Here is an 18,257-nt window from a genome sequence, read left to right as displayed (position 1 = left end):
TGTTATTGTAAATTGTACTGTTGTGTGTATATTAAAACGTATTTGTGTTAAAAATGAAAACAATGTGTATAAATCTTGTTGGCAAATATCATAAATTGACTAATATATCGGCATATATCTAAATACTAAATCCAAAGTATAATGTAACTACTAACTTCAAATTATCAGTTAACTCAGCCTTGCACTATTCGAAATTCTAATACGTAACAGTATGTTTTGTACAAAGTTATGTAAACAAACCTGGAATAAACTATATCTTCTAAAAATAACTAAATTTAACACTTGTGCTATATTTAAACCATATAAATTATAACACCCGCATTAAACTTAAACAGTTGTGTATATCTAACAAAGACCTTACCTGAATTATAAAGTGATTTTTGTTGTATGAATTTACTACAATGGTTAATAAACCAAATACAAGAATAAAAACATGTCCTCAAAAGCATATCATTAGGAAGTGTCTCGTTAAAAAATCTAAATGGAAATGAAGTATTAGCACCAGGGAAAACACAACTAAAATCAACAACCCGACCACCAAGCCATTCCAAATGTTATTTCTATAAGGAAAAAGGATCTACTAATAGAGAGATGGAAAAACATTAATAGTTCATGAGAATTCTATTGGGAATACCTGATCTGAGGAGGAAGTAAAATCCAAAAATTATCATGAGATGGAAAAAATTCCAGTTAAGACATGAACATTTCATATTCACTGAAAGTTTTCACACTTTCAAGTACACACATAGATTTAATATATAGAAATACAAGTTTAGGAATGTGGTTAACTTCCTGTTGTCCTACTACAGACTGTAACAGGTCATTTCCTTTTGGTGTTTGCTGACCTCTTCCATGGAAGATTAGGGCTGTAAATATCTACTCGTTCAACATCAGTGATTCAATTAAGAATTCATAAATAATTTCTAGTTATTGAATTTTATGCTTATAACATTTACTAATCTGTGATGATTTTTCACATGGATTAAAATAATATTTTTAAATCTAAAGTTTTCTTGATATGAGATAAATCGGCTGTGTTTGGACAAAATGGCTCATATCATCCACTCAGAATTTCACACGTGTTCTGAAGGTTGGACTAATGTCTGTTTATTTTGATATCACTGGATATGTAGACTAGATAACCTATCCAAACATGTTTTCATTTTTCAATGTTCTGAATTAAACTATTATTTTCTAAGTTTCAGTAATACCAATAGATTTTTCTGCATCATGTATACTGTGATAAATTGTATCATTACTGGATTTGTAACATTATGGAATAAGTCACTGTAATGAATATAGGTACATTGTATTATATGTGTTCTTTGGTGAGAGCACTTGTGTAGAGGCTTAGAAATACCTGGGAGGCTACCTACTTTTTCTTATGAAATGACCAAATGATGGACAACAAGTGCACTTGCATAAGTGACCCTATTGTGATCTATGCATAGTAGTTAGCTCTCTCAATCTTGTCAAGATTAGGTGTGTGTAAGGAAAAAACTTTGTCTTTGCTAATTTATGTTCAATTTCTTCCTTCAATTCTGTTAGGAAGGAAATTCAATATAACTCTTCATAAAATTTATGTTGTACTTCTAGTTATTTTGGTTGCTAGTCCTATCCAGAATTGTGCATAGCACATGCTACATAGCACCACTATGTTTCTAAGAGCAACTAGTGGATCGATGCTACATTTGAAAATTCATAGCGATTGCTGGTAGTGTCACTTCATTTGTCGTCTATGTAAAGTGCTACTCACTACATTTTTAATAGAAAATATAAATTATAATCATTTGTATATTGTATACAATAATATTTTCTATAATTATATAGTTTTATATATATATAATTACTACATATTGTTTTGGACTTAATTAGGCTCACCTATAGTACCCGACATATTCACCTGATTCAATCTGCAGTGATGGTTTGCTGGCTATCCGTGATGTAATACTACATAACACATATAAAGTATTCCCTGTACTTGTTTATAACATTGTTATATTTAACAGTTACTGATTATAAATTATTCAGTTTACAAGTACTGTTAGATGTTTTATTAAATTCCTGAGTTGGACAATTCTAGCAGAAACTTTTCTTAATTAACACATTTCAATTGATAATACAAGATATTCATATGAACCAGGTAGTTTACATTTCCTGTCAAATAATTAGTTAAGAAAATCCCAAATACATAATTTTGTATATTGTATTTTGTATAATATATTGTATATAATTATATTTACACTGCATTTTGCTTACAAAAATCAATCAAATGTGTTATGTCATGCAATTGCTGTCATGAACTTGTTGCATCAGGATTCAACTTGTTCTCTATGGCAACCAGACATCATTTCAATATTTCTACACATCTCTTTTTGTCATTCTGTCAAAGTGACATTTAGTACTTTGTTGCATTGGCATGTACATTAGCTAATGTCATAAAATGGAATCTAATAAAAAAGACAATGTTTCTGTTACACAAGATTTTGACAGTGAGTCTAATTCTGGAAATCTAATTCATAAAAGATGATTTTGAATTTGTTGGATCTGAAAGTGCAACTAGTTCCCAATTTCAAAATATTTTGTTGCAGTGTTTGTGTTTACCCAAAAAGAATATTTAAAGTGGCAATAAGAAATCATTTTTTAATCTAAAGAAACACATTAGTTACAAATATTCCCATAAACTGAAGGATTTTGAATTGTGCATCAAGAGAGGAATGGAGATAAACAGGTCAAACAAATGGTCAGTTGATGCAGCAGAGACTGGCTCATACTTCTAGCAAAAGAAAACCAGGAAAAATAAAGCAAAACAATTAACTCGTAGAGCCTTTATTGCTGGTTAGGTTAGCCAATGTAAAATAAATGCATTCTTAACTGATTTGGTCATTGAGGAAATGCTTCCTATCAAATTTATTGAATCACAAGTTTTGAAAAATCTTATTCAGACATTACATCCAAATAAAACAGTTTTTGGTAGGAAAGCCTTCACATGCACAGTGAACGATAAATTCTCCCAGAAAAAAGATGAAGAGAAGCTTAGCACAATAGAGTGGCTCTCAATCACAGCTTTGGAGCTGCCGAAACAGGCAAGTTGTAATAAATTGTTAAATTTTTCAAATTTGTCAAATTTAAAACATCTAATAATAGAATGAGACATGAAATAAGTTTCAGCACAGCATCTGCAGTGAACGCGTATGGTGTCCTATTTTGTATTCACTAGATTAGCTTTGTCTTGTTTACTATTACAGAGTTTATCTGGGCATGACTATGCATTGGATTGACCCAGAAAGCCTGAAGAGGAAGTATGCAGTGCTTGCTAACCACCACCTCACTGGCCATCATACCTATGACTTAATTACCAAGGAACTGGAAGCAGTTTACATCAAATATTGCATTCAGAACAATATTACTAAGACCATTACTGACAATGGGTCCAACTTTGTCAAGGCATTCAGGTTAGTTACAGTATTTTTATAGTATATTTTGTTTATTAGTACATTTTATATCAAGAAATAATATACACAACATATATTAATTTTAATTTATATAAATAATAAGCTTGCATCTGTCTCTTTGTCTGGACCTTTTCTTTTACATTTCTCGATCAAATACTACAAATCTCATATCGTTAGAAAGGCCTTTGTCCAAGAATTCCAGATTATATACTGGCTTGAAAAAATTATAATGAGTAACTTACACTGAATTTTATACTTCTTGAAGGTTGATGAATAAATTAGATAATAGGGTGTGCCTAGAGAGAAATTCTCACACAAGAGGAAATTCAGAATTTTAAAAAAATATTGCCTTACGAGTTATAAATTTAAAAACTTAAAACTTATATGCTATTAATATATGGATTATTAGCTACATGTTTATGCTATACTTATTCATATACCATGATAATAAAGTAGTTTAATCAAATTTTGTGTATAGCTCACTAAAACCTTGTGACATGCACAGAAAATAATGTCTGTATTGAGAGAGTTAAATAAAGTTATGTCTACATAAATTTGTTTGTCTGACTGTGGACATTTTTGGAAGTTGTATTTATTTCACTTGGCTTTTGACTAATTTAGAGACTGGTCAACAACAGGCACTTTGAATAGCTGGCAACAGCTAGAGGAGTGATGTATAAGAAATTAAGTTATTTTTACTATACCATGTCAATATGGCAATACCATACAAAGATGGTACTACTAAGCCATGTCACACATCATGTACACATCTCTTTTTATAGGATCTTCTCAACTGAATTAAGGTATGAATCTGTAAGTAGTGATGCAGGTGATTCCAAAGCAGAGCACACTCGAGTAAAGTGATGAAGAACAAGAAAATGAGATAAACTTCCACAGCATTTTCAATATCATTAATAGTGAAACAGAGTCCAGTGAGGTTTGCTTTCTCCCCAAGCTCATACACTCAATTTTGTAGCAGCCAGTGATGAAGAAAAGGCTTTGAGCGATGGTGCATTCGTGAACATATCCCAATCGACACTTGCCAAGGCCCAGATGCTATGAAACAAACAGAGCTATAGCACCATAGCAGTTGATCTTATTTAACAAGAACTGGGTGAACATTTAGTTGTTCCATGCACTACACAGTGGAATTTGATGTATGATATGTTTGTTTGTATGGAGAACATAATACCGAAGAGAGAGGGTTCAGCCAATAAAGTGTGTGATGAGCTGGACATTGCTATTTCAACCTTTTAGATATACACTTCATCAAATAATATGTAATTGTCATGCAACCGGTATCACGTCAGCTAAATTTACTTCAAAACAAAACTAAGGCCTACATGGGACTACTTTTGCCAACACTTTCTGCATGTTTAACAAGACTGAAAGATCTTTTTGGCAAACCACTCCAGATTCGCAAACCACTTGTTAATGCTTTGATTTCAGGAATTAAGTGCTTTGAAGCTGCCTTTGTCAATGAAGATCACATTCTCATGGCTACTTTTCACCCATGGTTTAAACTGATTTAGATTAGCTCAAACACTAGGAAAGAAACTGTAAAACAAATGTTGATTAAAAAACTTTCTGGTAAGATGGAGGAAGTGGTGATGAAAGTTCAGCAAATGCTGGTTTAAGTAATTTTTCATCATTTTTGAACACTGAGGGAGACTTCTTCATGTGCTTTAAACAACAAGCAAAATCTGCAAGTAATTCGTCCCAAAGTAGCAACAAATCAATAAACAATGTTCCTGAGCAAAGAACCACCTAATTCAAAAGATACAGAATTAAGCTTGTTTTTTTCACCAGTTTATAAATACTTCATTTACTTCAACATACCCATTTCATCAAGTGCAGCTGTAGAGCACATTTTCACAACAGGGAATAACATTTTGAAGCCAAAAAGAGCTGGATTTATAGATAACAATTGAAGAAGCTGATGCTAATGAAATTAAATAAATTAAAACAATAATAAAACTGAACAAATAATAAGAGACAATTTATTCTAATATTACAAATTTATTATGTTATATTAGCTCATTTACTATTATTACTGTCGTCATATATTCTTTTTTTTTTTACATTGTGTTCTTTACCTTATAATGATCAGTGCCATTTTTAAATCCCTTTCTGTGCATGTTATTGCATTACATTCAAAATTTAATTAAACCACTTTACTATTAATGTATTTTAATGAAATTATTATTATCAAGTACATAATAATTCAAATATTTATTTTATCTAAGTTACATTCCTCTGTTTCAAAAGAAATATCTAAAATATTATTTAATACTTGAGTTTTGATATCTCTAATTATGCACTTGCAGTTATGAATCTCAAGTTTTAGAGCTAGTATAGAAGAAACTGTAGGTATAATGTTGACAATACCCTGAAGACATTCATAGTACAGTAAATAGGTTGTTTACTAGTAATTTGAGGACATTCCTAGAACTTGTCCCAGAAAAAAAAATGTCAGTTTCAAAAGTAGCAGTAGTGATAGTGCTGCTATACTTATATGTAGCAGTAACAGTAGTGCTGTTGTATTTTTCTTGCTGTAGCAGTAGTAACAGCAGTGCTGTATTGAGTGGTAGTGTGCACAACTATGGTATTATCCTTGTATCTGTGAACACTACAAGATAAGATAATGAGATGAAATCTTGGTAATGTGACCCCAGGATTTGTTTTTATGAAGTTTTCTATATTATCTTAACATATATATTTTTGCCCTTCTAATTGTCCACATTAGTTTGAATTCCCCACAACTTAGAAATGGAATTTTCCAGATGAAACCACTTATGTTTGAAAAAAGGAGTTAGTCACTGAAGGTAGTTTACAATCCTAGAATGTGGTATAGTCTAGGAATAGTTATCTCTCCAACAAAGGACTTTTATCACTGAAGGAAATGGTCATGTCTACAATCTTGATAAGACCACAACTTCATGGAGCACTGCAATTAGAGATGTCCTAGGCTGACCCTTTTCTTCCTTTGAATCTGAACTTCGATGTATAGAGGCAGAACCATTTGAAGATTGTAACAATGATTTGCTGTCTGCAGTCCCTGAGATCAAAAGGGAAGGTCTCTGTAGCACATCTAGATTGTCACCAACTAGTGGGACAAAACCCCAGCACTGGTCAATGCCACCAACTGCAAGAAAGAGAGTGAATGTGCCTCTGGTGGATGAAGTCCATGAGTTGGAGCTGTCTTGCAATAAGAAGAAACAACAAAAACCCACCAGAGAAGATAAAGATAACCTTTTCAAGGCAAGATGCATGTTGCCAAAACCACAATGGATTATAAAATATCTCAAAGTCATGAAGACCTGGCTTACAAGTTCATTTTGGGATCTCATTACTCTATTGATTAAAAGCAATGGTCATGAGTCTCTGGGTAACAACATCATTGTACCAGTAATGATGTGAAGTTCACAGCAATGAGATGGCAAAGGTGCTGCTAGAAATGCTTCATTTCATAATCACAAATCCCTGTTTGTAAAATAAAACTAATAATTCCCCCTACTTTCAAGGGTACTACTAAGAAAGATCTAGATTATATCCATACATATGCCAAAAATAGTTTGATTCTGGGATAAGTGGTGGAAATCCGGACACTGCATTAAAATGAATGAGCACTCAAAATGATAAATCACTATAATGAGGCCACAGTCATAATGGAGTTATATCAAAGTTTTGAGTTGATAAAGAATCCAGCTATGGGACCAAGTGCAAGACTCAAAAAAGTAGAAGCAACAAAATTTTTGTTGCATAAGAAAACATCCCTCAATGATAGCTGAAGATTGTGAGGATAACCTCACTAATAAGTTTACTGAAGTTTATGTATATTATTGTTAGAGACATCTATACTTTAATGTAGGGAGTTTCTGATAATCCCTGCCACAAGTGCATCATGATGCCTTGTTGCAGCAACATTGAATGCCACTGAGTTGTGTTGTAATAGAGATACTGTACTTCTTTTCAAATGACATTTTAAACAGAAGAAATAAAATGCATCATGGTTTGGATTGATGGTGCATTTCAAAAAATACTGTCCTCATCTTGTTCCTAAACAAAACAGAAGATACATTACATTCCACCAAACTCCACAGCAAGTGGAAAAGTGGAATAAACAAGCTTTGTCTGTTGTGGCTTCTGTTTGGGCACTGACCAGGGGGGATAAAGTGGTCAGCTTAAGTTCAAAGATGTGTCCTCAGACCAGCTAATACAGAGCTGGGTGGGACTTTTATCAATAAAGATATGTGAAAACAAGGTTGATAAAGGAGCCACTAAAACTCTGGTTGACCTTGAAGTAAAACAGGTGCTCCAAGTGGAGCCATCACTAGTAAATTAACACAAACTTTGTTCTGGCTAATAGTGACACTCTAGATGTGATTGGAGAGAAACATCTTCAACTCTGTTTTGGTTTTGTAACTCACAAAATATAGGTAGTTGTCATATCTGACTTTGGTTTGGGCATTAACAATTTAAAGATCAACCTACTTCATAAATTGTAAGTCAGTTTTGTTTGTGCAAGAGAACTGCAGTTGTGCAGACAAAACACTCATTGGCAACAGGATTAGGCCAAAATAACAGTGTACTGCATGAGTACATCTTGAGTATAAAGTCAGAGTGCCTTCAAATGTACAGATGGAGTTCCATGGTGCATTATGAACTAAATATTTTACTGCCATCTGCTATGGGGATGGAATAAATGCATGAAACACTGTATTTTTTCCAGAAAGCAAGCTGCACTTCTTTAAATAGTTACATGTCTCAATGATGGCACAATAATGATGCTGATCTATAAGCATGGACATTTAGCTCTCCAGTTTAAAACTAAAAATGGCAATTAGAACAAATACATGACAGTCAAAACATCGGAGATCATTGGATCATCCAAGAAATATAGATTCAACGTAATGATGGAAATTCAAAACGTTTCTGGTTAAATATGTCAATGTGTATGCGGAACTAGATGACAATTTGAGTCAAACATCAATAATTCACCACCATATACATGCATGTGGTGTGTCTGAAAAAACATTTACTGTTCAGTCTACTCTGGAACACTAGGGATGTAGCCTGTAATATGATACAGTGGAGGATGAAGATGGATTAATTATACCTCCGGAGAGTCCTTGAGTATCTTCAGGTTTACCAAGATTCTGTGTTAATTTTAAGCAGGTGAATGCAATAAGATGCATGGATGTCTTATTGTTCCAGGGTTAGATTCATGTCTGGATGTGCTGAAAGAGGCCCATTTGTTCAGCACATTAGACAAGGCTTATGGATATTGCAAGTTGAAGTAGATTACGTAAGCAGACTTAAGACTGCCTTTAAGCATTTGAAATTACTTTTATGAACTTTTTACTCTGCCATTTGGCTTGTGTAAAGCACCAGTCATTTTCAAGCAGCTCATGTAGCTTACACCAAAAAGATTGAAATAGGAAAAATGCCTGATCAATGTTGAAAATGTCTTGATGTTTGGACACACATTTCAATTGGTGGCTAAAAACCTGTACAATGATTTTCCAGCAAATGAGGAAGACAAGCTCAAAATTGAAGCTAGTGAAGAATTTGACATGATGGGTAGAATTCCTTAATCATCGTATTGGAGGTAGGGACAGTGGTCAAACACTGACCCTAATACATTATGAAACAAGAGATCCAATTTCCTAGGTTTCCTGTTGTACAAATGATGGTTTATGGTAAATTTCTCAGTGATAGCTACAGTACTGTCCATATTGACTAAAGCTGAAATTCATTTTAGGTGGAATGAAGATGACGAATGAGCATCTTAGGCACAAAGCCTCCACTAATTTTAGTTGAGGTTTTGATGTTAGTATATCCGACATTAGATATTCTATTCATTATAAATAGTGATGCCAGTGATAGTGGAATCAAAACAGTATTGTTGCACTTGCAGAATGAGGTATAACATGTAACTGCATCTGTTAATTGCTCATGGCTCCTAATTCTTTACAACAAAGAAAGAACTACTTGTAGTATTTTTCAAAAATTATTTGTATGGAAGGAAGATCACAATTTAATTACTAGGACTGTGCATCAGTGGAATAGCTTATGATCTTTAAAAGTCGAGAAGGGATGATTGCATGTTGGATAATGACATTGCAGGAAATATGACTTTATCATACACTATATACCAGGCCAGTAACATAGAAATGCAAAGATATTGTCTCACTAACTGGTGAAAATGAAAGAATTCTTCAAGATCAAGGAGATACGTTTAATAGTCAGTTTTTGCAGAGTTATGTAGGGTGATGGGTGTGGTGAATATGTGTACTTTACTGTATCACCCATAGTCTAGAAGAATATGATTGTGAAGTTTTTTTTTAGTCGTAACTCTTCTGATTAAGATTAACACTTGTCATATGTATCAATGGTAAATTGTGCAATACAGTAGAGGTCAGGTGGTTACTTGCCAAACTGGCTAATGTTTACCAAAAGATACAGCTCTCTGCATAAGCAGATGACATGAGTTACACATCAGCAGTTAGGGAAGATCACTATATGGCAAATGAGACACAGAGATAAAGCAATGAAGGTATAAACACAATGTGTGGTTTTGGTACATGCCAACAATAAAAGCACAACTCGGTTCCATGCAAGCTGGTTTTTATCTCATTTTCAGACAATCCATCCATCAAGATATGGGCTGATGCTAAAAGTACTTATCCAACTATGTAATAAAAGAGTCAGATGAGGAAACTCCAGTGAGTGAGCAGTATGACAACTATGATGTCCAAGATCTGACAATGATATTGAATTAGGACAGTCACTTGAGTGAACAAGTAATGGCTGAAAGAAAGTAGCCTTGCTCACTTTCTAAGCTATCAAGTGGTATTTCACAATAAAATGTATACAAGACAATGGGTGATAGCCAGTTGATTATTAAACAGTGAAGATGATATTAGTAGTTATAATGCCTAGAAAACTAACAATTTGTTGACTGGAGATGTTTGCTAGGAATTTGAAAACATTTGTAAGCTGAGAAAGCATTTGCATTCACTGTTTTCCAAGCTCTCAAATGTTTCTAGGACATTGTGTGATAGCCAATTGATTATTATAAAGTAACAACAGCTGATGTTGGTAAACATAACCCATAGAACATTGACAGTATGTATGACAGACGTTTGGACAACATGGTGTTACCCAAATTTTAATTGACGTTAGTGAAAAAATATCTTGTTTTTTATCTCATAAGAACTGAAATAATTAGAGCTTGTATACCTTCAATGATAACATAAAATTAATTTGCTAGATTACACTACATTAAGAGAAAGCACTATAATACCTGATGTTTGTAGCTTATGAGTCATAGCAACAGAAAGTGTGGCATTCCAAATTATTTCATTGGTTTTGATTTACTAAGCTCAATTTTGTAGAATTTAGACATGTCATATATGAATAGTTCTGCTAAATATTTTCTTAGCATTTATTTTTCTATACAACTTTTAGGTTGAGCACAGTGTGGGCAGTGATTATATGGGTTGAGGGTATAAGCAATACCCAGTGGCACTGCTCTGAAGTAAATGGAAGTAGGATGTTCATATTAAAAAACTTCCTAGTCAGAAGATAGTGGCTGGCACTTGTGCTGTAGCTAGCCTGATTTCAACTACTTGTGTAGGACACGACACTAGTAGTTTTACTCCTTCCTTATCTAGCATCTAGGGATTTCTATGTGATCACACTGTTGAAACAGAAGCTAGGAAACTATCATCTTTGTACACAAGATAGATTATGGAAAGCAAGCAGGTAGGAATGGTGTGTTCTGGCCATGTCAACCTTACAATGGAGCTTTTGCTATATAAATTAGGGTTCAGGGCCATGGTCAAAATGCACAGTTACTAAATATAGAATGACTGTTCTGTACTTTAACAAGTCGTGTGGCAACAACAGCCAATATAAAGTTGCGGTGAAATAGAGCTACATTTCAACATTGTTTGCCATTCCAAAATTGTGTGATGCAACCAAAAATTAATTACTTTTGTGAAAGATATTTAACAATCCCTTCTGACATAAAATATTCATATTTTCTGACCATAAAGATGTGTTAAGATTGAGTATACAGAATTTCCAAGATGAGGATATTCCTTGTACTTCATGACACTGAAAAACAAAGGAATATGAATTAACTTAGGACACCAGGTCCATCCAAAAAAAGATCTGCAACAATTTGCACCCCCGTCTGTGGTACGTAAGGTATGGTGTCTTGAAACAGGTGAAAATCCAGGAACACAGATGTTGGTGTTAGAAAAACATCCATATGCCTTAGACAACAGATCACAACATTTTCAAAAAGGATATCTATCTGAAAAAGTGACAGCAGTAAATATTTTTCTTACCTGAAAATGTATTTCAGATAGATATACACCACTAAGAGCTATAACCTTGTGAGCAACTGCCATGAATTTCCTGCTTATGCCAAAAGCCTTGAAAAAACTCCCACCCCGACATGTGTCTATGTGTAGTGCATCAGCCTATGATGTAATTTTCATATTGCTGTAGTCCTCAATCAATAGCAAGGCAAAACAACCACCATGAGCACAAACAGACAGTCAGAGGCTCATTTTTGATGAGACAAAGAAAAATCTCCAGAAATGGGGAGGTAGGATGGTGGTGAAGAGAGGTAGGTATCTATTTGAAATACATTTTCAGGTAAGAAAAATGTTATCTTCAGAAATGCTACCATGTTTCTGCACCATTAAGAGCTAGAATCACACACTGAAGATAGTGGACAACCAACTACAAAGAAAGGGAAAGTCCATGGAATGTGACTTGTATGATATCAGAGATCACCTTGTAATCAGTATACCAGCCTTTAAACTCTCCTTCAAATGCCAGAGACAAGAGAGGCTGTTATATATTGAATCCAGTGTGAGGAAACACAAAAGAGTGTATTGTCAGACTTCCTCAAACAACATTATCTGAGATGGATGAGCTGGTAAATTCAATCAGTTAATCCGAAGGGGACAAGTCTCGAGACAAGAAAGTCTGTCATGAAAAAAAAAAAAAAGATGATGGCTGTTTCCATGAAAATGGACAGTCTGAGTAAGACAGCAATCATACAGTGAAAAAATGAGGAGATATAGATGAGAGAAAACCTCTGATAGCCCTCTCAGGCAGCCCAGATCTTCAGAAAATGGAAAGGTCTGGAAATAACATCAGCCAATCCCTAGGATAGAGTATGGGAAGCATCGAAGGAGTAAACATCCAACAACGACGTCCAAAAGCAAGGAGAAAAAATATGCTGTGAGAAACAAATGATACAAAGAAAAGAAAGTCAAAGGCTCAAAGGGGCATGTAAGAACCCAAAGAGCCACACAAATGTCCCAATCAGGAAGGGGACTGGATGAGGAGGCAATGGACAAAGAAGACCTGAAGGAGGTCTGCGAGAACAGAAAAAAGGAAGTGATTATCACCTGGCAAGAGGTAAAAGGTCATGAACAACTCCACTCAACAACCAAACAGGCCCTTGCTGAAAAGCCAAGTAAAGAAGAATGTAGAATGATGAAGCTGAAGAAAGCAGGACAGAGATCAGCAGTGGTAGACAGCCCATTTACATTGAGTGCTTGAATATATGGTCTACAAGAATGAGAGACAAAATGGGTTACTGTACATGAAAATACCAAACATCACAAAAGGGACCAAACAAATATTGTGCATGAAGGAGAAAATAATGTAATATATTTGTAACATCATTTGATAGATTAGAACTTTGACTTTCTACTGGTTATAAATGATACAGAGAACTATTGGCAATTTGAGAAAGAAAGGATGTGACAGGCAGATCTGGCAAAAGGGGGTTTGATTTTCTAGTTTCTGGATTTGTAACCAAATAAGATTGAAGGGTATAAAAATTAAGCTTTGCTTGACTAATAAAAATATTATAATGAGTAATTTACATTAAATTTCAGACTTCTCAGACGGGTGATGAATAAATTACAGAAGAGGGGGATACCTACAGAGCAAATGTTACAATTCTCATACTAGGAGAAAGTTTTTTTTTAATATTTTCTTATAAAATTAAGAACTGAAAGCTTACATAATATTAAAATTTTGATCATTAGCTATGTTTTGATGCCAAGTTTATTCCATTACCATGATAATAAATTACTTTAATTAAATTTTGAATGTAACTCAGTAAACCCTTATGACATGCAAAGTAAAGGATGCCTGTATGGAAAGAGTTAATATAATATAATCAACCCACTGAACAAGAAAACAGAGTTAAGGTTATGGCCACCGAAGAGCAATCTACTTTTTAGAACAATGGTGTGTGAATATCAGTCAAAAAGATGCATATTCAAAGTTAAACAATTTAAAGCCAGAGAGTACAAATGAAAGAGGGGCACTTAACAAACTATCTCTGAGAACACATATTTAATTTCAATTGTTCTTGATTTATAACATGACTTTTCTCCATATTTTCTCTATATCTTAATATTATTTCCATATTCAGCCATCTCCTTAATCTTGTTTTCAATATCATCTGGTTCCTTCTAAATTAATATGTCAATTTTATCAGCAAAAGTTAGATAGACTCTTTGAATATTAACTTGTCTGCATATTATACAGTTCCTGTAGAGGATGAAAGGCAGTTAAGAATAGCAACAGTTACTTTGCTCATTTTCACTACATCACAAGAGACAAACTCTCTGACTATTGTCCACACTTCCCCCTTTCACATACATATTGGTTTGGTCCATAGACCTATTTTGCTTTTGCATAAAGACTACTATAACACTGCTTCTCTTTCACCAATATCAGGTATAACTTCTGCAGCCTTCCATATGTGAATTGCTCTAGGTTATTTGTGTTCAAGTAAACTGAGTCTATGGTTATTATATATAAATATATTTAAAAGGTCAGCTGAAGCTATCCTAAAAATAATGTAAACAACATTTTTTTACACATTTCACTCTCTTAATTGTTCTTTGAAAATTTTAAAATACAGTAATAATAACAAAAATGCAAAGTAGTACTGTTATCAGTATATCACTATACATGGACCTTATTTTACATTCTTTCCTTTCTAGTACACTATCCATATATACAATGATGTCACTTGTATTTAAAAACTTCAGAAGTGTGAGTTGTATGAAAATGTCAAGATTAAACTTTCTGTTCATAATAATATATTTTATAACCACTTAACATAAATAAACTAAAACAAATTTCATCAAGAATTTCTTAGAAATATTTTTTATATCAATATGATTCAAACGTTGTTTCACAAATAATTTGAAATGTAAAATATACTTTTAAATTTCTGACTATCTCTATAACTTCAAATAACTTGGGCCCAGCTGTATATGTTCACTGATCTCAGAATAGTTTGGAAAATGTATGATAAATAGAACAGAAAGTTTTTCAGAAAGTCTATTAAGAAATTAATAAAGTAATTTAATAATCTATGAAATAAAATGCACCTACCTTCTGGTGTTTTCTCAAATCTCGCACTAGTTATAAACCCCAGTCTTCCATCTTGTATCTTTCTTACAAAGCCTGGAAAAAATAATTCAGTTTTATCATATACTTTCTAGCTAAAAAATTATAGCCAAAGAATTCAGCTTTATTATATACTTTCTAATTAAATTGATTTGTTACCATTACAAGGAATGAACTTGGAATTATTTTTTACCAAATAATCCAAAAAAACCCACCCAATGATAGAACATGTTACAATAATATGTTATCCCGAGTTAAAGGAAGTAGAGGAAGTTACTGACAAAATATGTCGGGTGGTTTGGATCAAAAGAGATCCAATGAAATTAATACAATTTTAGCCAAATGTGAAATTGCCAAAGCAACATTTTATAAAATACCTCTTGACAATTTTATATACAAGTTCAATACTGTGGAAAAGCATTATTAATAATAATTAATAAATATAATGTATTTTGTTATTAGATAATACTAATATACACATTTTTTAAATAGATAAATTTATTATCATTTTTGTATATGTACATAATGAAACATGTTTGATGTCACAGAAAATACACTATCCAACCAAAAGTCATGGTACACACCTCTGATTGCAGGAAAATGGGTGTGACGGCAAAATATGCAAATATTTTGGTCTATAAAGGTGAGCAGTGATTCACTCGGAAGTCATTTCAAACTTGTACATCAAATGATGAGTACACAGAAAGAGCTAACAGAGTTTCAGAGGGAAGGATAGTTAGATTTCATCTGGGGAAAATGTCTGTACAAGCTATTGTGCAACAATTAAACATTCCTAGGTCAACAGTTGGCAATGTGCTGAAGAAATGGAAGTCCACAGAAGACAGTGAGCCCAAGAAATGACCAGGTAGGCATAAAATACTGACTGACAGGAGCCAACGCACCTTGAGAAGGCTGGTTACCTCCTCTCACCACCAGACCGTAGAGAATGTGTGTTTGGAGAAGCAAGCAGCCATAGGCAATCCTATACGTGTTTCCACGACACAATGATAGCTGCATGCTATCAATTTTCATGGAAGAGCTGCAGCCTACAAGCTGTTGATAACAAAAACAAATGCACACCATCAACTGGCATGGAACAAGGCATACTGAACCTGGACCGTGGATCAATGGATAGTGATCCTGTGGACAAACGAGTCATGCAACACACTCTTCCAGTCTGATGGGTATGTTTAGGTATGGAGGTTAGTTGCAGAACACTTATTACCTGAGTGTGCTGTCCCAACAGTGAAGTTTGGAGGTGTTGGTATTATGGTCTGGGGGTGCTTCTCATGGTATGGACTAGGTCCACTGGTGGCAATGCATAGAACCATGAATGCTGAGTCCTACATTGATGTTCTGAGCAATTATGTGTGTCCTACATTTTGGCAATTTTATGGTACTAGCCCTTACACCTTCCAACATGATAACACTCCATGTCACAAAGCAAGGATTGTCAACACGTGGTTTGAAGAGAATAACATCGGAACATTGCAGTAGCCAGCACAGAGCCCCAACCTCAACCTGATAGAACATATTTAGGATGAATTGGAATGCAGAATTAGGACAAGGTCAAGATGGCCCTCTAAAGTAGTGAAGCTTACTAATGTTTTAAAGGAGTGGAGCATAATACCACCAGCTTTCTACCAGAAATTAGTAGACAGTCTTCCATGATGCATTGAAGCAGTTAATAAGGCCAAAGGCGGGCAAACACTCAATTAATTTCTTGGAATAAAGACATGTTTTATTCACAACTACCCATGTCCCATGACTTTTGAATAGAAAGTGTATGTATTCTATTTTGTTTTTTCTAATCCATAGACATAAGTTAAAGTGATAGTTTTACAACAAAACAGTTTACTCACCATGATGCAATGATTAAAAATTTGCTGAGAGCTATCATTGATTAATAAGAATATTTCAACACTGATGAGAAATGGAAGTATAGTTTAAAATGAACTAAATGAAAAGTGCAGTAAAACACATGAAGTATATGAGTAGTTTAGGTTGGATCAACATTTTAAAGGTAATAAATGAGTTAGAGAATATAACCTTGTCATATCTCATTTGCAACATTTCTCAATAGACTCAAGTTTAAAGAAAGAGGGGAGGAATAAAACAATTTGAAGTTTCAAATAAAAATACTTATAAAAATTGCAAATGTTGAATGTGTATTCAAAAGCTACAGTAATGACTGAGCCTAACACACAGTGATGTTTAGCATTAGCCATCACACTTAGTGATCAAAACATATGTAATAGCGGTATTACACTGTATAGAAAACCAAAACAACTACATATAAGGAATAGAAAGTTAAAATAATATTATGAATATATAGAACATAATATTATTTGAAGTTGACAGTTAGTATATAGTAAGAATATTCTGTACTTTTGCAATACTCTTATCATAGAAATGTGGAGGTAGGAAATGGAAGGTATAAAAAACAAGATTATAAGATCAGTTCTACAACAAAATGCAAGTAGAAACATATTTCACTTCAATTGCATGGGTGACACTCTGGTACAAATTAACCAAGGTGTGATGCAGAGAAAAGTATTAAATCTCTGTGAAAAGTCACCATTATACATCAAACTGTAAAGAAAATTAATGACAGACCATTAACTCATGATTAGTAAGGAATCCGACAACAAGCATAAGGTAAGTTTAAGAAACAAGTGGTGATGAGATAAAAGTAATGACATCATTGAGCACATGGCAAGTAATCATTTGCATTCAAGGTTGTCCATAAACTGTGGGCATTAGTAACCTAGAACTGATACGTTTATGAGAACAAGAGCTCTTGTGCAGAACTTGTGACCTGAATTTTTATTATTTTTTTTTTCTGAGTGAGTGTCAACCATATGTTGCATACCAGTTAGCAAGACAAGATCTACAAATTCTGTATAAAAAAAGCTGGGTAGATTTTAGCAGTAGCAAGTCTGTGGTGGAGAGCCTATACCAGCTGTCATCTGTACCAGAAATTGAGCCATACGCAAGCTATGTCCTCTGCTCCACCATTGCAAGTCTTGACTTCCAAGTAAATATAGTTCATTTTGTAACTAGAATTTTAAAGTTTTACTAAGTAACAGTCTTAAGTGTTGGGTGTACATTTATAAATTTGGATTGTTGATCTAGTGTTTGGAGAATGTAAAGTTGGTTTTAGTATTGATAAATGTATGTTTTTCACCTAAAAAGCCTCAGACTCATTTCTTATTTTCTTCAGTTAATGATATTTGTGCTAATGCCACTGACTGTTTTCCTGATATTTTGAATAAATACTGTTGCGTCAGCAAGGTCATGTGACTAGTGTCACGCCACGTTTTCTAGAAATATCCT

At 33.7% G+C, this 18,257-nt stretch overlaps 1 protein-coding gene across 1 annotated transcript in view; it reads right to left on the bottom strand.

Annotated features, from left to right (window-relative positions):
- The window catches only part of LOC111085099, a 77,553-nt gene that overhangs the window by 28,766 nt on the left and 30,530 nt on the right, over window positions 1–18,257 (bottom strand). The window contains exon 4 of the mRNA XM_022382264.1: window positions 14,907–14,978. Within this exon, the coding sequence (XP_022237972.1) occupies window positions 14,907–14,978 (72 nt within the window). The remainder of the gene's footprint in view (window positions 1–14,906; window positions 14,979–18,257) is intronic.

Source organism: Limulus polyphemus, unplaced genomic scaffold (genome assembly GCF_000517525.1).
Source record: "Limulus polyphemus unplaced genomic scaffold, Limulus_polyphemus-2.1.2 Scaffold235, whole genome shotgun sequence".
Classification (NCBI taxonomy): Eukaryota; Metazoa; Arthropoda; class Merostomata; order Xiphosura; family Limulidae; genus Limulus; species Limulus polyphemus.
This window is presented reverse-complemented; position numbering and strand designations above follow the sequence as displayed.